The sequence below is a fragment of the Onthophagus taurus genome, chromosome 6 (genome assembly GCF_036711975.1).
Source record: "Onthophagus taurus isolate NC chromosome 6, IU_Otau_3.0, whole genome shotgun sequence".
Lineage (NCBI taxonomy): Eukaryota > Metazoa > Arthropoda > Insecta > Coleoptera > Scarabaeidae > Onthophagus > Onthophagus taurus.
Window position 1 is genome coordinate 1,297,024 of NC_091971.1, and position 21,590 is coordinate 1,318,613.

Consider the following 21,590-nt stretch of genomic DNA (forward strand, 5'->3'; position numbering starts at 1 on the left):
ATTTTTCAAAAACGTGTTAGTTCATTGGAAAGAGGACGCTTTTTTTAACATTTTGGGAAATTTTCATACTCGTATTCCAAGAAATGGATTTTATACGAATTTTTAAAACTTAATCGGCGAAAATTGAAAAATTCGAAAAATGTCGATCATTTCAAAAATTTATTTCTCAAGAACTGAAAGTGATTTTTGAAAACGGCTTTTTGCATTAAAAAGAGGACACTTTAGTTCATAATTGGTGATATTTCCACAAGGATCCTTCAAGAATTGAATTTTATAGCGAATTTTAAAAGTTATCGATGAAAATTACAACATCGAAAATTTTATCAAAACTTCAAATATTGTTACCTCAAAAACTAAAAGTTATTTTTCAAAACGGGTTGGTTCGTTGGAAAGAGGGCACTTTTATTAACACTTTGGGAAATTTTCATATTCATATTCCAAGAAGTGGATTTTATACGAATTTTTAAAACTTAATCGGCGAAAATTGAAAAATACGAAGAAAAAGTCGATCATTTCAAAAATTTATTTCTCAAGAACTGAAAGTGATTTTTGAGAACGGCTTTTTGCATTAAAAAGAGGACACTTTAATTCATAATTGGTGATATTTCCACAAGGATCCTTCAAGGAATTAATTTTATAGCGAATTTTGCAAATTATCGATGAAAATTGCAACATCGAAAATTTTATCAAAACTTCAAATATTGTTACCTCAAAAACTAAAAGTTATTTTTCAAAACGGGTTAGTTCATTGGAAAGAGGACACTTTTATTAACGCTTTGGTAATTTTCATACTCATATTCCAGGAAATGGATTTTATACGAATTTTTAAAACTTAATCGGAGAAAATTGAAAATTTCGAAAAAATTGCAACAAGAGATTTTATATATCGTCAAATATCGGATATTTGATAACTATCTGGTATCCAGCCGGATTTTCATAAATGGCCGGATAGGCCGGATACCGGATAGTTGCCGAATATCCATTCCACCACTAGTGTAGATGGACTTATCACACATCATTTGGCCAGGAAGTTGAGAGGTCGTGTTTTCTGTCTTATATAACTCTAAAAGTTACGGAAATCAGAACTAAGCGATTGTTCAGCACTAATAGTAAAGGAAGTATCCGCATCAGAGATTTTCTGATTAGTCAAACACCTCAATCTTTTATATTCCGGTGAATAGTAAGCACTATTGGTTCTCCTCCACTTCTTCCTATAATACTCTTTCAACTTTAATAGCCGCTTAATTTTTGGGGTGTACCAAATAAATCCAAAATCTCATACAACTTTTAGTATAGAAAGCTCGCAAAGCATCATTCGCATTAACCTGCATATTTAGAAAAGACCAAGCCGTATAAAGTAATTCATCACATCACACAAGCCACGAATGTTGGCTCTTCAAAAATTATAGCGACTACCTTTGGGTCTAATTTAGACGAAAAGTTCAGCAAACCATCGTTTGCCGTCAGTAAATTCATTGTAATATCTAAGGCGGATTATCACCATGGCACTACTGAGAGCTATGTTATCTGTTTTGAATTTAAAATCGGTATAAAACGGTATAACAAAGGAATTCAAACATATTGTTTTGTACCAACTCAAAGCGATGACGTTTGGAATTAAAAACGAGCCTGCCACTTTCCAAAAGCTGATGTATTATCAATTTAGCAAGAATTAGAAAGAACACCTCCACCATTTTCATCGAAATATCATATCCAATATTCAAAAAACTGTAAATACATAATTACCAAGTGATCTCGGAGAAATATTCTCGTTTCGTGCTTTTTTAATTTACACCGAATACAAAGAAATGCAAATAAAACATTTTAACTCTGCAAAAAAAATTTAAACAGGATATATTTATAGGTTGCAATCTTCCAATGACTGATATATATCACGTAACGAGCACCCCCGTTCCGGGAACGACTCCGGACTTTTTTCATACATGAATAGAGTTTTTTTAGTGCGGATCCGATGTCATTTGAAAGATTAAGTGACCGGCTTACACAAAAAAAACTTAACGTTTTACAAATGGTCAGGACGTGGGCCTTTTGTTGATGCCCACATAATCGGCTACTCTTAAAAATCCGAAGAATAAACTGACCAACATATGTTCGGGATGAGCGAAACAGACTTTTCTTCCCCTTTTTAGTAAAGATTAACATCTGTACTAATCAAATTTAAACAAACCAAAAAAAAATCATTCTAATAAATATTAAAATCAAAGAAAGCAGCACAAATAAATGAAAAATAAAGGTTAAAGTATAAAGCAAAAAAGGGGATGAACGTTTATGACTTTTACCGGATACCGTTAATTGTTGAGGCGGTTATTTTTTTAAGGATGGTTACAGTTATTCAAAAAGGTACCGTTTTACAAGAAAACTCACAGTTATATTACGCAAGAAGTAAAAAATTAAACCCGGTACGGTTAACATCCATAAAATTTGGGTTAAACCGTTATTTTTGGGTAAATAACTTTCATTGAAAAAAATTTCAAGTTACAAAAAATGTGGAAAATGTTATTCAAAATCTATTTATCAACCAGAAAATTTGAAATGATAATTAATATGTGAGCAATGTTTCCAAATTCTTTAAAATCAACTTGAGAAATTACAACCCCCATTAATAATTACCCAACAAACAAGAAAAACACGATCGCGTGAAGACACATTTATCTAAACCCACTTCCTATTTATTTTTTTTTTTTGCATTCTCCATCTTTCTCTAGTATCTAGAACCCATTTTTTTTGCCAAAACATAGATTCTTCACCAGAAAGAAAAACTGTCATCGTGATGGAACCATGGCAGATGTATTATTTAAAACACGTGTGTCTCTTCGGATCTTTTCTTCGTATAATTTGTTGGTCAAATAGAATTTTTTTTTCTCAGTGTGTGAAGAGGAAAAAGGGAGAGAACCGGGGGAGAGTGGAAAGAGCGAGTTTCGAAGGTGGAGAGAAAAACCCAATCTGGACGCGGAAATTTATAGCGACGTCGACTTTTTTTCTTTCGCTTGGGCGTTGGTATTGATCCGAAAACGTCTGACCAGTAGACCGATTGGACGTCTTTCGTTATCGACGATGTTAAAGGCAACGTACAAAGGATCAGATTTCAGTTGGCGTAATAAAAAGCTTTTACAAAGATCTATTTCAAACAATCTTTAAAAGGGGTGTATAAGCTTTCTTCGCAAAATATAATGCTAAAGAAAGATTTGTATTTTAAAAATAAACATTTTTTGTCAATCAAACCAATATAACACAAGAAAAAAAAACTTTCATTCTGACTCACTTTTCCTGTTGATTCGTTCATTTCCCGCACCATTTCTCCCTTTTCGTGTATCAACGAGACCCGAAAACAGATAGGCTCACGTCTAATTAACATTCACCACGTCGGATTTAACCCTGGAAATGAGAAGTCGTTTCGGGGATGAGATCGCATTAAGGGCTAAAGTGTATTCGAGGGAGAATTTTTCATGAATTTACTACAAAAAAAATCTTGTGAATTAAAAGTAACGTTTTGAAGTTTCCTGGGCGGTTCCCATAGATAATTTTTCGAGATCTGTTTCGAAAGGTATGGGTGTGAACGTAGAAGTGGTGTTTACTGTGTAACGGACACTCGGAAGTACGAATAACAGACAATATGGTAACTGTGGCAATGAAGAATTATCGAATATTTATCGGTGAAAAGTTTTAACCCCCGTGGGGTCAACGATACAAAAGCTTGAACAATGGAAAGGGCGCGCATTAAAATTTTGCATGATAAAGTTCACGGCGGAAGCTTTGTCATCGCTTGACCGTGGGTCAGCCTCTCAATAAAATAGGTCAAATAAATCAACTATTGGCCTTTGTGGTGCGGTTAACTTTTGCCCTACATCTGTTCTTCGTATACGACAATAAATCGACGATCGGCAAAAGAAAGAACGGGGTTAACTTAATCTGGGTTTAATTTATTCTTTTGTAAAAGAAATTTCGATTTTCGAGTAATTTTTCAATGCCTAACATTTCACCAACCGTTTTTCTTTTATTATTAAGATTTATACAGTGAATTTCACTTAAGATGCAATATACTAAAATATATTTGTGTAGAAACAATTTACTTTGTCCCATATAAAATGCAACATGTCAATAAAAATATACAATAATCTACTGCTGAATAACAAATAAAACTAGACTAACACTAGCAGACATTCCGTTTAGCCATACTCTTAAGACGACTGGTACACTGAAAAAAATGTTGTTCATAATATCAATGAACAGTGGTGGTTAACTGATTTTCATTGTCTCAATGAAGGTTTTCGTTGACATAATGAAGATTTCTTCATAGACTAAAAACCCTGTTTATCAATATTATGAACGCATATTCATTAGCACAATGAAATATAATCATTATAGTAATGTAGACCTTTCATTGGCTCAAAGAAGTTTTTTGTAATTGCAATGAAGGTGTTCATCAAACTTTACATGGTATTAACATGATATAATGTAAATACTTTATTGTATTAAAGAAGTTTCATCAATGCAATGATTTTAACTGCTAAGAATATTGTTCTTTATATCAATGAATAAAATTCATCAATGAATAAAATTCATCAATCACAAACCTACACCGCCGTATTCCGCGAATTTAAGTCAGCGATTTCTTTATCGTGCGCTATCTATAACATATTATAACCATAGATCAAGTTAACTCGTCGCATTGTCGCATTTTTAACAGTGATCAGTTGAGTGAAGAAGTGTATATTTTTCCAAAAAGATATAGAATCTACAGCTAAGACAAAAATAGCTATCTAACGCTTTTCGTTTTGTTATCAACTGTGTTTTTTTTTCAGTTTTTGGTGGTTTATAGATAGCTTTACCTATTAATAACCATTTCAAACGTTTACATAATCTAAACTCGAATTCCACATTCAGATGTCTGGAATGTAGTCAGGGTTTTCAAAATTTAGCTTCTTTTAAGAGACATGTCAATCTACGAATGCATCTTCTATAAACTCCTTAATATCAAATGATAGTTTTAACGAAATATCAATAGATCAAAGTAAAAACTTTAATATTGCAGGAACCTTGCCATGTGTTCAACCTGAAAAAAAAATTTAGTGCCACCACCAATGAAAACATACAGAAAGAAGAATTTCTGAAAGATTCCCTTCAGAAAAGCTTGTAAGTCCTAATTCTTTCTTCAAATTGAAACTTCTTTCAAAATCAACATAATTTATTTACTGACATACATATAATCATTATAATACTATAATGTTTAATTGACAATTTTAAATGCAGGAGTATTACGGCACGGAAAGAAGAGGCACGATTTATATTAAGTACTACAACTCAGTGACGACCTGCAAGAGGGGTGTTTCCAAATATGTAACTTCAATACAACAAAAAAAGGTGAAAAAAGGTCGAGGTATTCTAACAGGTAAATCTGCACTCACAGCTTGATTAAAAGTTCTAAAAAAACCTATTTTCAGAACCTGAAGAAGATGCAGAATCCTATTTGAGGGCTCTTAAATTCGATAATCTCACTTCAGAACAGTTTGATGCTACATGGAAAGCATGTTGGGGATACCGGCTCCAACGAGATTATCGAAAAATGGCTTTTTTATAAAACCCCATCTGGTTATAGACTGGTATAAATACTAATTCAAATTTTTTTTAAATTTAAGTGTATTATGTTTTAGATTGACATGGATTTCAAATGAGCGTTTAATAGCAAAGATGGGTTGCTGGAAGGATGGGACAGAGTTTGGCAAAAATCTATACTTTTTTTAAGCTTAGAAAACCATGTCAAAGACAAGTCAGTGAAAATTCTGATTGGGAGGCTTGCTGACATCACAATCTCTGAAAGTAAGTCAAATTGTTACAAAGACCATTTACTTTATTGTAAAATTAAAATTTTGCCATTTTGTTTGTAACTAAATTGTCAAGTTTTTTTTATTATTTATGGTTTCACAGATGGACGCAATGCTGCTTTAATTTGGACGCTACATGGCTATTTGGTGCCCATAGCCAAAAGTATTAAGAAAGATGTGACTGGAAAAAGTCAACCATTAGATACACCATCAAAGATTCGCAGGAAGCAGTCCTAATATTTGTTGGTGGTAGTCTTAGTGAAGTAAAAGACCGGATACACCATCTTCGAAAAACCAAAAAATACTACATTTTCAATTTAATTACGTTGAATAAAGAAAAATAATTCATTAAGACAAAGATTAGTTTCATTCTATTAATGAAAAACGTCAATCAATTATGTTCATTAAACAATGACAAATTTTCATTAAATAATAAATATTGTTCATTAAACAATGAAAATCGATTTCATATAATTAATGTACATTTTTGGTTCGGTGTAGGTAGTAGGTAGCGCTAGCTAGCATAAAATATCACTATATTGCATATTTTTATTGAACTAAAACTAGAACTAACACTAGACCTAGAACTAGAATCATTCGGGTTTAGCCGTCTTAAGAGACGTGCGGCTAAACCCGAACGGTTCTAGCTCTAGGTCTAGTGTTAGTTCTAGTTTTAATTCAATACAAATATGCAACATAGTGATATCTTATCTTAACTAGCGCTATCACTAGAACTAACATTAGACCAAGAACTAGAATCGTTCGGGTTTAGCCGCACGTCTCTCAAGACGGCTAAACCCGAATGATTCTAGTTCTAGGTCTTGTGTTAGTTCTAGTGATAGTGCTAGTGTAAAACTAGAAGTAACACTAGACCTAGAACTAGAAAGTATTGCTGTTCGTCTGAAGACGCACGGCTAAACCCGAATATTTCTAGCTCTAGGTCTAGTGTTAGTTCTAGTTTTAATTCAATACAAATATGCAACATAGTGATATCTTATGTTAACTAGCGCTATCACTAGAACTAACATTAGACCAAAAACTAGAACCATTGATTGAACCCCGATGATTCTAGTTCTAGATCTTGTGTTAGTTCTAGTGATAGTGCTAGTGTAAAACTAAAACTAACACTAGATCTAGAACTAAAGTATTTCGGGTTTAGTTGCATGTCTGAAGACTTATAGATGTAACAGTGATATTTAATGCTAACAATGAAAAATATACAACAATCTAACGCTGAATAACAACTAAAACTAGAGCTAAAACTAGCCCTAGAACTAACACTAGACCTAGAACTAGAAATCTTGCGATTTTCGATTCTAGGTTCATCGTAATGGTCGAAAGAAAACTGTACTCGTACGCCATGCGGTTCTTCACACTCAGTCCTCGATAGATATTCTTACGAACCAGATGGACTCTCAATAATTTTTTAGTTTTTTGGATTATCAACAATTTCAGAATTTTGTATTAGTAAGCTATCTTTTTCTAAGCTTCCATCATAAATCGTTATAAATTTATCTTTTTAGCTTTAATTTTGGAACGTTCAAACTTTTTTGGCTTTTCTTTAACGATGAAAATCATGTTTTAAAATTAATTCTTAAATTCTTTTGTTATATCTTGCCCATCAGGCTTTTAACTTTGTTAAAAAGTTGGAATTTTTGGAATTTAAACTTTAGAGGTTGTTCAATGTGTCGTATTTTCTATACTTTTCCTCGTGGTTCTTGTGAGATGTTAATTGAATTTTACTCTCTGACTAATATCTCGTAATTTGACGGTAACTATTAACATCCTATTATCTAGATAATTTTAATAATAACAAATATTTTGTACATTTCAGTCGTGCCAGAAGAAGGGAGAAGTTACTCCCGAAACTAGTAGTACTGATCTTAAATATTTTTTAATAAATATACTTTCATCGTTTTCTCAAATTTTTTCTTTAGAACTAGAAACATTCGGGTTCTAAATCTAACCTTGAATAACAATTCTATCTATGGGCGCTAACATGTATATTTAAATGTAGTATGACTTAAAAATATTTTGTCCCTTCTAACGAGGTCCGTTATATCGAGGTTTTACTACAATAAGAGTATTAATTCGAGCGTAACACTTCCATAAACCTAATCAAAAAATCCCCGGAAAAAAGCTCAGATTTAGATTGTAAAGATAGACGTTCCGGTAAACAGAATTAACCCCCGAAGGGTCTTCAGTGACGCAACAAAGCACGTGCTATCGACAGTTCAGGCCTATTTAGAACGTGCATCCCATCCAAAGAAAAAATGTTTCCATCTTTCTCGTACCCTTAAAGATTCGTTTCAACCCTGGGTGAAAAACGAAGAGGGACAATCCCTAAGCCAAAATGTGCATCTCATTATTTCAAGCCGGAACTGACCTTTTCGTCATTCATAAAAACACTTTAAGGTTTTAAGAGGTTAAGGCACACACGTGATACTATTTTTTACTAAAGATTTTTTTTATGCCTCAATATTAGAATATAGGTGCAATTTTCACCTGTTTTTAAATTTTTTCCCCAATTTTTTATAGGGCTGTTAAACAGGTAGAAAAGATCACATTTTTTTTTTATTTTTTTATGACCCCTCGTTTAACAACTCCCATTGTAAATCGCTGGAGGGATGTTTTTTGTGTTTTCCCTTTTTTTTCTAAATGGGGTTCTTATAAAAAATGACTTTAGGATCAATGCACCCCTTAACAAATAGAGCACTAACGCGTTTGGGCCACAAAAAAAGAACTACAGGTCGATTCTCGAAAATTTTTTAGCCCGTATGCAAGTGTCACAAAATCAGGGGTTGAATAAAGACGACCGGATGATAAATCGTTTTAAATGTGGGCGAATTGCAACAATAAAGTCTTTAGCAACTTCTTTTGCTTTCGTGAGAAAAAGATCTTATCCAGATAAAAACACCACCAGTTAATAAAAATTTTACAACCCATAAGATTAAAATCAACAAATTCTTTTTTCTTTCTACATTATTAGTGTGTCATTTGAAACCGTTCAAAGAAGATCATAACTTATCCAAAACGACACAAATGATTATTCGAATCAGTTCCCGGTCGGTGTAGGACCATTAAAACCCATTACCGCATACCGAAAATATTTGAGATTTCAAAACGCCACCTTCGACACCTCGAGGAAGAAGCTAACGAGGCCACGGACACTTTTTGCGTTAACTTTAACAAGAACGAAGACAGCCAAGAAAACCGCACTTCCTGCCTCCGAAGCCGGACATCGTCTCGAAACGCATAAATCAACCAAACTCCCTTAAACAAAAAAGGCGCTAGAACATTGATAGTCCATTAAGGGTGGGAGTTTTAATAAAAGTTTGACCAGTTTTTCCCAAGAATATAAAGAAATAGTAGAAGAAACCTAAAGTTTTGTGTTACTCACTATGTGAGCAGATGGGTAATTTGAGAATTTCAAATTAGTTTTTACGTTGTAGTACTTGAGATTTTACAAATTAGGGGTTGGATATATTGTCGTTAGTTAACGCCTTATTTTTAGTAATTTTATGTTTTTGTCTTATTCTGGACGTTTTCGGGATGTTTAAGAGGTACCATTAGATAAACAGATAGTAAAATGAGTTATTAAAGTATTTAAATATAAAATATAATAATTTTGGTACTCTCTTTCTAAACTACATCCTTTCATATTGACCAAGTATGTCAAAGTAATGCAAAAAGAGTATCCACCCCCAAAATGTTCCGGACAATGAAACTCTTACACAATTGTCCATTGGTCGTTACGAAATGGTTCTTGAATTCATTTTTGGATACGTTTTGAGAGTGACATATGGTCATCTAGAACCGGGTATTATGTAATGATGGACACTTGAGATATCCTTTGTGTACTAAAATTTAATTGAAAAATGTCCAATTTCCTGTACGTTGAAAAAAAAAAGATCTTTTCGTTCTTATTTTTGTGGTTTGCTGAAAATCTCCACCCTCAATCAAAACATGCTGGGATCGAATTGCAAAATATCGTTAGCATGGGAAAAATGGGGTGGATGGCACAACTGTCACCTAAAATAAATAAAATAATTACCAATCCTCGATCTCTTCATATAAAACTAGGGTTTTTACCCCTAATATTTTATGGATAATAAACGTATGGTGAAAATGGACGATATAATTTAAAAAGTGTAATTTAGATAAAAATAAAGCAGATTCAAATATAATATTCTACAGGGTGTCTCAGCGAGACCGGTCATTAGACGTTTCTGGGGTTCTGGCGAAAATAAAAATTTGAGTACTCTTCGTGTAAAATATTTTCAGATTTCTTGCACTTCCGGTTATACCGGCAGTCGACACCAACTTTATTTTTTTAAATGCAACCCTGTATATTTTTACATATTTGGATTTGTTTGTTTTCAAGGTTTATAAATAACTTTACTTTTTGCAATTTGATTCTGTCGTTCTCGAGTTATTCGAATTTTTCTAGAAAAATCTGCTCCAGCAGACATATGTTCAAAAAATTAGAAAACACTCAATTTTTGGGATATCAATTTAGGATTGAGAACATGCTTAAGCAACATGATGGAGTATGTTTTGGTGCCGAGAACTGCGGTCTAGAACGTTTGATCACTTTACTATGGCACGTTAACTTTTCAAAATTTGGAAGTACCATAACTTCATTTTTTTAAATGGCACCCCCATATTTTATTTTTTAGTCGTCTTCGGTGTCTCATTCTACATCTTTTATATCCCATATGGCCCATACCTAATATTAATAGTTTGGGAGATAATTAGGGTTTTTTGAAAAATGCACACATATCATATGGATATTTAGTCTAGTGTGCCATGAAAAATAAGCCTTCTCAATGAGTTCTTGTTAAAGACTCACTTGTTTACATCACTTGATGCATGTGAGCTAATAATTATCTGTTATGTCCCTTAATATTAGTACTGAAACGAATTAAAATCAATAACAATAACGAAAGTAATTAAACTAAGATTAGAACTAAAACTAGAAACTTTCGGGTTTTGCCGTGCGTCTTTTAATAAAAGGTTTGACGTTTCGGATGCCATGTTGCAACCTTCTTCAGAAACTGGTTCGAAGTGACGAGATCAAAAAATCGGTAATTATATATAAGTCGGAAAAACTAATTAATAATCAGTTAACGCTAATTACTAACTAATTAATAACTAATTGCGTCGCGTCCGGTGTGAGGCGGGAAGAGGTCTTCGTGTTCACCACCATCTTCCATGTTCTGCTAAGCTCCCAGCCATCCTCTCTGTTGACGTTATTATTATGTCGGTGAATTTCTATGGCTTCTCTTGTCAGTCTTTGGTAGTATCTGTTGTCCCTAGCCAGCACCTTTGTTTGTTCGAAGTCTATTCGGCGCCCCTCTGCATGGCAATGTTCCGCAACCGCCGACTGCTGGATCTTCTTCAGCCTTACATCCCTCTCATGCTCCTTGATGCGGCATTCGACGTTGCGTCCAGTTTGGCCAACATAAACCTTCCCACAACTACACGATAGTCGATAGACTCCCACACTTTATTTAATGGAGTTAGTTTGTTCTTGGCTATCGGGAGTGTGTTCCGCACTACGATGTCGTTCTTCTTGATGTGCCTAGCAATTCGTTCCGTTATACCTGAAACATAGGGAAGACAGATAAATCCAAGTGGTTTTGTACTTACCGTGTCCTCTTTCTGCTTTCGCTGCTTGATGGCCTGGTTGATGTCCCTCGAAGTGTATCCATTCTTCTGCAGCACGCCTCGTAGAAAGTGTTGCTCCTTCTTCAAGTTCTCTCCTTCACATAGTCTCGCTGCTTGCTGAAATAATGTACGGATCACGGACCTCTTCTGTTGGGGATGATGATGTGAACATGCCTGTAAATACCTGTTGGTATGGGTCTTCTTTCGGTATACACCAAGTTCTATATCTCCATTTGTCGTCCTGGTGACCAACACATCTAGGAAGGGTAATTTCTTGGCAGTTTCTGTTTCCATGGTGAACTTAATCATAGGATGTTGAGAGTTCAAGTGATCCAAGAACTCTTGGAGCCGTTTTTGACCATGTTGCCATATCACAAACGTGTCATCCACATATCAGAGCCATAGTTTTGGTTTCCACTGGCTCTTCTTCAAAGCGTCCTCTTCGAATAATTCCATGTAGAAATTAGCTATAACTGGCGATAGTGGAGATCCCATGGCTGCCCCTTCGAACTGCTCGTAAAATTCTCCTTTCCAGCTGAAATACGTCGACGATAAGCAATACTCCACCAGATCTGCCACGTATCCTGGTCAACCCTCCGGAATGAGTTTTCGGCGAAGACCCTCTACAGCATCCTTAACTGGTACCCTAGTAAAAAGGGATTCCACGTCGAAACTTACCAACATATCCCCAGCATCCAGCTTTACACCTTTTACCGATTCCACAAAATGTATAGAATCCCTGTCATACGATTCCGTGTTACCTGTGAAGGGGGACAGAATCTTTGCAAGATGTTTAGCCAGCTGGTATGTTGGGGAGTTGATGGCGCTGACGATAGGGCGGAGGGGGACGTCTGGTTTGGAATCTTCGGTAGTCCGTAGAATTCCTGTAGATTTTATCAGTTCCTTCATTTTTCTAACGATTTTGTCTGTGGGGTCCCTCTTGATCTTCCTGTAGGTGGCTGGGTCCAGTAAGTTCATCATTTTGTCGTCGTATTCTTTCCTCTCCATAACAACGGTGGTATTCCCCTTGTCTGCTGGTAACACTACGATTTCTGATTTTTCTTTTATAGATCGGAGTGCCTTCTTTTCACCAATCGTCAAGTTGGATTTTGGTGGTTTTGCTGACTTCAATACTCTCGCAACTTCTTGTCGGATCTCTTCGGTTTTCAGTGCAGGCATCCCTCGAACAGCTGCTTCCACTTCGCAGATGATTTCCTCCTTTGGGACCTTCTTCGGGGCGATTGCGTAGTTCAATCCTTTGGCGAGCACAGTGGTTTAGTCTTTCGTTAGTGGGACATTTGATCTGTTAATGACGATTGTTTCTACTGGTAAACTATTACCTTTCTTCTTTTGCGACCGGCGTTCCAGAGATTCAAACTTCTTGATGTGTGTGTCACGGGTCTTCTGAAATTCGCGATTAGCCTTCTCCATTGTTAGTCTGTCCACTTTGTCCCAGTCTTCTCCGGATATACAATTGGAAAGTGAGAGGTGGAGTCGTAGTAACTTCTCACTTATATTTTGTAGATCATTGAAGGTCTTGTGGATTCTTTCTCGTAGCAGTGCTTGTTCTGTCCTAATCAAAATTCTACGTGCTGCAGCGGAGTCGATGTGGTGCTTCAACTTCAAGAAGGTTGGCGTTACTTTCTTCTCTCTGCATCTTCGTAGAAAGGCTAAACTGCTCAACAGCTTGCGTTGTCTAATTCGTGAGTTATCCAAATCCTTGATTTGTTTGTTGATATCCTCCCCATAAAGGTTAATAATATAAGTACGAAGGCTTTCACGGCCGGTGTGAATTAAACTAAGATTAGAACTAAAACTAGAACTAACACTAATTCTAGTGTTCTAAATTAGACTTTGACGTTTATCAATAAGTCATTAAACATTTGTTTTCCATGGCACACTAGGTTAATATCCATATGATATGTGAGCATTTTTCAAAAAACCCTAATTATTTCTCAAACTAGTAATGTTAGGCATAGGACATATGGAATATAAAAGATGTAAAATGAGACGCCGAAGACGACTAAGTAATAAAATATGGGGGGTGCCATTTAAAAAAATGAAGATATGGTGCTGTCAAATTTCGAAAAGTTAACGTATCATAGTAAAGTGACCAAACGATCTAGACAGCCGTTCTCGGCACCAAAACATACTCCACCATGTTATTTAAGCGTATTCTGAATCCTAAATTGATAACTCAAAAATTGAGTGTTCTATGATTTTTTGAACAAATGTCCGCTGGAGCAAATATTTCTAGAAAAATTCGAATAACTCGAGAATTGCTGGTTCAAATTGCAAAAAGTAAAGTTATTTATAAACCTTCAAAACAGACAAATCCAAATATGTAAAAATATACAGGATGTTCCATTTAAAAAATCAAGTAGGTGGCGACTTCCGGTATAACCGGAAGTGCTAGAAATCTGAAAATATTTTAGATGAAGAGAATGTAATTGATAATACTTAAGTCTGCATTCTCAAATTTTTTATTTGGCCAGAACCCCAGAAACGTCTAATGACCGGTCTCGCTCAGACACCCTGTATATAATTTTTTGAATATTAAATGATAGTAAAAGTTAAAAAAAAGTATTTGGTTTCTAGCAGGTAAAATATAACGGGAGATTTAATTAAGACATTGTAAGTAAAAATTGAAAATAAGTAAACACTGGCAAAAAATTATTCACTCTTACACAACCGGGTTTAAAAGCGTGTCGACTTTTTGTTGTATTTCTATTCATACCTGATGCTGAAAATTAGTATTTTATGGCTGCCAGCGTTTTTAAAATAAATGAGTTACTCGTTGTTTAACATTTCCCGTTGTGTTCCGTTCGTTTTCGGAATCGAAACGACACAAAAATCTGCCTTTTTAATCCTGTTATCTCACGATTTTGTGCTTTTTCTTTCCCCATCAAACTTGACTTTAATTATTTTTCCTTTTTCGCCCCATTCTGTATTCTTTCAAACCGTATTTATTTTTTTCAAAAACCAAATTGAGGATGTTTTCGTTGAAAAAATTTCAACCGAACCTTATAAAATGAATTTTGATTTATTTTTTTTTTGTATTTTTGGGTAAACGACAGCTGTTGAGTGTATGGTTACTTCATTTTTGTTAAAGGGTCACTTAAAGCAAAAACCCCTTTGGCGATTGTCCACGCATTCAGAATCTATTATGACGAGTTTTGGACAAAATGGAAAAATCTGTGGCAGCTTGCCAAAGTTTAATTTTTTTGTTGTCGTTGATGGAAACATTTTTGGATGGTTTCTCTAAATATGTAAGGTTTTTATCCCGGGGCGATAACTTATCGCTGTGTTTGCCAGGCAGAAACCAAAGGGCAGCGAAAAAAATACTAGTTATTTTTAGATAACGTGTTTACTTCTTAACGTGTTTGCCAGGGTCCTAAAATGTGTGTGTTTTCGTCAAAAATTTGTTTGCAATTGACCTCTTTTTGTCTATTTACTTATTATTTTTTTCATTTTGGTTCTTTTCTTATTTCCGGTTATTTTTAGAAGTTTAAATCATCAATGTTATTGTTAAAAAAGTAACCATGACTAATTACAAAAAAAATCTTTCACATTTCTCTAATTGAAAGTGTTTAAGTGCAGGTAGATCAACAATAAAAATTTTATTGCGCTGTCGTAAAATTCGCACAAATTCTAACAATTGCGGTTGTTTTTAGAAAAATCTTTGTCACCACAACATTGAAATTCTTTGTGCGATTTTTGTGTGGCTTCACGGTTAATGACCCAGCTACCTCACTTTACATTATTTAAACAAAGATACATTTAAATTCTCAAATTTATTCATTATTATTTTTTTGGCTAAAAACTTTCCAAATAAAACCTTCACCCCCTTGTAGTTGCTTTCGTTTTCGGCCTGATTCACCCTCGCCCAAATCTCATTGGTCACTTCTAACCATTCGCAACACCAGGACTTTCTGCACCCTTTGGTGCTTTTGTATTATTTTCTAGGAAAAAAAAACCAAAAAGTTTTCTCAATCTTTTAGAATAGAGAGTTTTTAGCCAAGGATGTTTGAATTCTAAAATAAGCTAAAAAGACACTTTTTTGTGTTTGGACGTTTGAAAAATGAACAAGAATTTTTTGTGAAAACTGCAAGGCTTTTAAAATGAGTAGTTTTCATAGAATCTTTTTCTAATTTGGACCACGTTATGCATCACTTGACTAAGCGACAAATGAATAATGTCGAGAAAAACGGGATTTTCGTTTTTATCTCTCTAAAAATATAAGACTTCTCAGAATAAACAAGCTCAAACTATTGGATATTGTTTGGTGCCTGTCCATTTTTATCACAGAACACTGATGACAGCTATCACAAGCACAGAGAACATACAGGGTGTTTTTGTAAGTCGTGGCATAAATTTAATCACTAAAACTAGAGATAAAATGATGAAGATTCGTGTAAAAATTTTTGAAGTTAATAATCTAGTTTGATTTTGTACTTTTAAACTAGTTTTTATTTTATATAGAATTTAAGTCTAACCAGTTTCGGCCCTTGGCCATCTTCAGAGACTCTACAAATAGATTAACATCTCTCATCTTATCCATTTTACAAACAAGTTTCTTAATATTTCTTTTTATTTTGTTAAAAAACTTCTTTGTTAAACATCATGTGGCTTAAAAATCGATGATTTTTTCTTTATCAATGTGAAATGACCCAAAAACACGTTAAAAATAAAAAGAAAGTGCTGCAAAGTGACTAACACTAGATTAACTTCAGTTATAAAACTTCTATTATATGATAACTAACTTCAGGATTAAAATGTCAACCTCAATTTTGACATATTTGTAATCTTCATTAAAAATCCTTTAAAATGAGTACAAACACGACATATTTATCTTCAATATTAATAAAGTTATGGTCAACTTCCGGTTAAGAATGTCAACCTCAATTTTAACATATTTGTAATCGTCGTGAAAAATCCTTTAAAATGAGTCCCAACATGATACGTTTAATTCCAATATTACTCGAGATATAAGCAACTTCCGATTTGAAATGTCAATGTCATTTTGACATATTCTTAATTTTTATAAAATGTCTTAATATTTGTCACAAAAACAAAATTACAATAAAAAAAAATAAAAAATTAAGGTTGGTATTAATATTTAAAAATTAAATTGCCATCTTCATTGTTGCTAACTTCGGGTTTAATGTTTTTTTTTTCTAACTTTTTTGTTTTTTGAGATAAGTGCGTCATCTTTGGACTCATTTTAAAGGTTTTTAAATGAAGATGACAAATATGTCAAAATTGACGTTGACGTTTCAAACCGGAAGTGATTGTATTTCCATTAATATTGAAGTTAAATATGTCGAGTTTGGACTCATTTTAAAGGGTTTTTTATGAAGTTGACATATATGTCAAAATTAAAGTTTAAAAAGTTGTAAAATGAAATTAAGGACGAAGTGTTACAAGTTTACAGGTTAAAATTTAAGAACGGTCTTTTTTAACAAAAGAAATATTAAGAAAGGCTTAAAAATCGACGATTTTTTTTTAATCAATGCAAAATGACCTAAAAACACATTAAAAATAATAAGAAAGTGCGGAAAAGTGACTAACACTAGATTAACTTCAGTTATAAAACTTCTATTATATGATAACTAACTTCAGGATTAAAATGTCAACCTCAATTTTGACATATTTGTAATCTTCATTAAAAATCCTTTAAAATGAGTACACACACGGCATATTTATCTTCAATATTAATGAAGTTATGGTCAACATCCGATTAAGAATGTCAACGTCAATTTTGACATATTTGTAATCGTCGTGAAAAATCCTTTAAAATGAGTCCAAACATGATACGTTTAATTCCAATATTACTCGAGATATAAGCAACTTCCGATTTGAAATGTCAATGTCATTTTGACATATTCTTAATTTTTATAAAATGTCTTAATATTTGTCACAAAAACAAAATTACAATAAAAAAAAATAAAAAATTAAGGTTGGTATTAATATTTAAAAATTAAATTGCCATCTTCATTGTTGCTAACTTCGGGTTTAATGTTTTTTTTTTCTAACTTTTTTGTTTTTTGAGATAAGTGCGTCATCTTTGGACTCATTTTAAAGGTTTTTAAATGAAGATGACAAATATGTCAAAATTGACGTTGACGTTTCAAACCGGAAGTGATTGTATTTCCATTAATATTGAAGTTAAATATGTCGAGTTTGGACTCATTTTAAAGGGTTTTTTATGAAGTTGACATATATGTCAAAATTAAAGTTTAAAAAGTTGTAAAATGAAATTAAGGACGAAGTGTTACAAGTTTACAGGTTAAAATTTAAGAACGGTCTTTTTTAACAAAAGAAATATTAAGAAAGGCTTAAAAATCGACGATTTTTTTTTAATCAATGCAAAATGACCTAAAAACACATTAAAAATAATAAGAAAGTGCGGAAAAGTGACTAACACTAGATTAACTTCAGTTATAAAACTTCTATTATATGATAACTAACTTCAGGATTAAAATGTCAACCTCAATTTTGACATATTTGTAATCTTCATTAAAAATCCTTTAAAATGAGTACACACACGGCATATTTATCTTCAATATTAATGAAGTTATGGTCAACATCCGATTAAGAATGTCAACGTCAATTTTGACATATTTGTAATCGTCGTGAAAAATCCTTTAAAATGAGTCCAAACATGATACGTTTAATTCCAATATTACTCGAGATATAAGCAACTTCCGATTTGAAATGTCAATGTCATTTTGACATATTCTTAATTTTTATAAAATGTCTTAATATTTGTCACAAAAACAAAATTACAATAAAAAAAATAAAAAATTAAGGTTGGTATTAATATTTAAAAATTAAATTGCCATCTTCATTGTTGCTAACTTCGGGTTTAATGTTTTTTATTCTAACTTTTTTGTTTTTTGAGATAAGTGCGTCATCTTTGGGCTCATTTTAAAGGTTTTTAAATGAAGATGACAAATATGTCAAAATTGACGTTGACGTTTCAAACCGGAAGTGATTGTATTTCCATTAATATTGAAGTTAAATATGTCGAGTTTGGACTCATTTTAAAGGGTTTTTTATGAAGTTGACAAATATGTCAAAATTAAAAGTTGAAATTTCGAACTTTTTTGTTTTTTGAGGTAAATGCGTCAAGTTTGGACTCACTTTAAAGGTTATTTTATAAAAATTAAGAATATGTCAAAATGACATTGACATTTCAAACCGGAAGTTGCGTATATCTCGAGTAATATTGGAATTAAACGTATCATGTTTGGACTCATTTTAAAGGATTTTTCACGACGATTAAAAATAAATAACAAATATGTCAAAATTGACGTTGACATTCTTAACCGGAAGTTGACCATAATTTCATTAATATTGAAGATAAATATGTCGAGTTTGGACTCATTTTAAAGGGTTTTTAATGAAGTTGACAAATATGTCAAAATTAAAAGTTGAAATTTCGAACTTTTTTGTTTTTTGAGGTAAATGCGTCAAGTTTGGACTCACTTGAAAGGTTATTTTATGAAAATTACGAATATACGTCTCTCAGGACGGCTAAACCCGAATGATTCTAGTTCTCAGTCTAATGTTAGTTACTAGCACTATCACTAGATCTAACGCAAGACCTAGAACTAGAAACATTCGGATTTAGCCGCACGTCTCTCAAGACGGCTAAACCCGAATGATTCTAGTTTAGGTCTTGTGTTAGTTCTAGTGATAGTGCTAGTAATTTTAAAATGTACTCTCTTGATTTAACTAGAATTTCTGATTATTCGCGAATTCTCTTCCTTAAGAGATCAACTAGTGACCAAGGTGATAAGACAACAGATTGTCTGCAACCCTAAGCTGAGCGTGAAGTACGCACATCTAAGCTCAATATATCACAATAGATATGACTTCATCAAATCTAATATGTGTAGAACCATCTTAAAACCTGTTTAATCCCATGAAAGATTTAACTTTTTTGATATTGAATTAAAAAGAAATAAGAAAAATTAAATTTGTTACATTGTTTTGAGGTTGAGAAAATATGAGCTTTCTTGAGAATAAAACAAAGAGATTTTGAAGTTACGATCAAATGTTATATTATGAAATTAAATGACTCGTATACACTACATTGAATATTAATTTATTCAACTTAAACATTACAACGAACGATATAGAACTGATTCTCGACCTGGCTCTTACGAATAATACAAAAAAAACTTGCCTTTAATGTGTTCGACAAACGTAATAAACAACGAAATAAATTCAAAATGCAAATCTCAAAATACAAACTTTAAACATAATTAAATAATGATTAATTTCATTATTTACAGGTTTCCGTCATAATAAATCGATAATCACCCTTCTAAAAACAGCTTTTTAAATCTTTTTTAAACACTTATCGATAATCACTGTTTATTGTGTCCTTTAAAAAGCTCTTTTGCAAAATCTCCCAATTAAAAACGCATTATAAATATTAAAAGTACCACAACAATAAATAGTTTTGTTCTTCCGGGAACGTTTTAAAAACGCGAAGAACTGTCCAGAAAAACCACATAATAGAAGTGGGGAGACTTAAAACTCTCCCCTCATTGGACGGTCGATCGAAAGCACAACTTGGAGTATTTAACTTGTCACTAAAGAAGTCAGTGTGCGTAGAAATATTGAACGCTAAAGATTAATTTGAAATTAAAAATGATTCCAATTGGATTTCAACAACAAAAAGAAGTGGTAATATTAAATTATTATTTTTTAAAACTTAATTAATTAATTATTTTTTTAAATTAATTTGTATACAGATACATGATGATGAACCTAAAGATCTTTCAAAAACATCTTTATCAAAAAAAATTCCATTAATGAAGTTTTCAAAGTCACCGATTTTAGAGGAATCTCAAGAAGATAAAAATGATATCAACGGTATAAGAGTCCCTAAAATGAATTCGCACGGAAAATTAACAACATACAAATGCAAACAATGCGATTTTGTCGCAACCACTAAAGTTGATTTTTGGCAACATTCAAAAGACAAACATTACCGCCCAGAAAAAACTTTTTATTGCAAATTTTGTCCTTTCGTAACCGAATTAAAACATCATTTCGAATACCACGTGAATGGCCACACAGGAACTAAACCCTACAAATGCGAACAATGCGATTATTCTTGCGTAAACAAGTCGATGTTGAACTCACACATGAAATCGCATTCGCAAATTTATCAATATAGATGTAAAGATTGTCTTTATGTTTCGAAATATTGTCATAGTTTAAAAAATCATTTAAGAAAATATAATCATCGACCGTCAGTTGTGCTTAACGTTGATGGAACGGAAAATCACCATCAAATTATTGACGTTTATGGAACGAGAAGAGGACCAAGACCTAAATTGAAAACGAATTCAGAAAAAAATTATAATTCGATTGAAAATTCGAAGATTCCCAAAATTTGTGAAATTACTCCTCCTCAAATTCCTTTTCCTTTAAATCCGGCTATTTTAAATCCGTTTATGATGAACGAAATGTTTATTAGGATGGCTTTGCAACTCCAACAACGAACTTTAATTGCTCAAAATAATAATTTAATTATTTCATCGGCTAACTCAATTCATAGCAATGAAAATACGAGCGACGACGAAGATAGTATTAGTGAGGTTTCCGACGAAGAAGAAAACAAAAATCGATTATTTTCATTAAATAATAATCTTCAATGTAAAATTTGCGAAATTAGTTTTAGTAATAAGGAAATTTTTGATATTCATATGAGCAATCATAATCCCGAAAATCCTTTACAATGCACTCGATGTGATATAATTTGTGAGAATGGAGTTAATTTTTTTAAACATATTCACGAAAAACACTAAAATAAAACAAATGTTTTGTATTTTTGTGTTGCTCTAGTCCTTCTAGTGCAATGATTATAACATAATAATTTTATTTTTGTATAATTAATAATTGTAAATGTGAAGTATGGTTTTTTTTAGGAGTTTAAGACTGATTTGTAATAGAAAAATGATCTCAAATCAAAATAAAATGATTGATCAATAAAAATTAAATATAATTTTATACCAATTTTTTGTAGTATTTTTTTTAATGTTGTATTTAGCAAAA

General features: G+C 32.7%; 2 protein-coding genes across 2 annotated transcripts; one reads left to right on the top strand and one right to left on the bottom strand.

Moving 5' to 3' along the window:
- Positions 1 to 12,101: 12,101 nt before the first annotated feature.
- On the bottom strand, positions 12,102 to 12,692 carry LOC139429963 (uncharacterized). The gene has a single exon (XM_071196453.1). The coding sequence runs from the start codon at positions 12,690 to 12,692 to the stop codon at positions 12,102 to 12,104; it is 591 nt and encodes a 196-aa protein (XP_071052554.1).
- Positions 12,693 to 20,177: 7,485 nt separating this feature from the next.
- On the top strand, positions 20,178 to 21,343 carry LOC111424931 (protein hunchback-like). Its single transcript, XM_023058666.2, has 2 exons — positions 20,178 to 20,213; positions 20,282 to 21,343. Exons 1-2 carry the CDS (start codon positions 20,178 to 20,180, stop codon positions 21,341 to 21,343), a joined length of 1,098 nt encoding a protein of 365 aa, XP_022914434.2.
- The last annotated feature ends 247 nt before the right edge of the window (positions 21,344 to 21,590 follow it).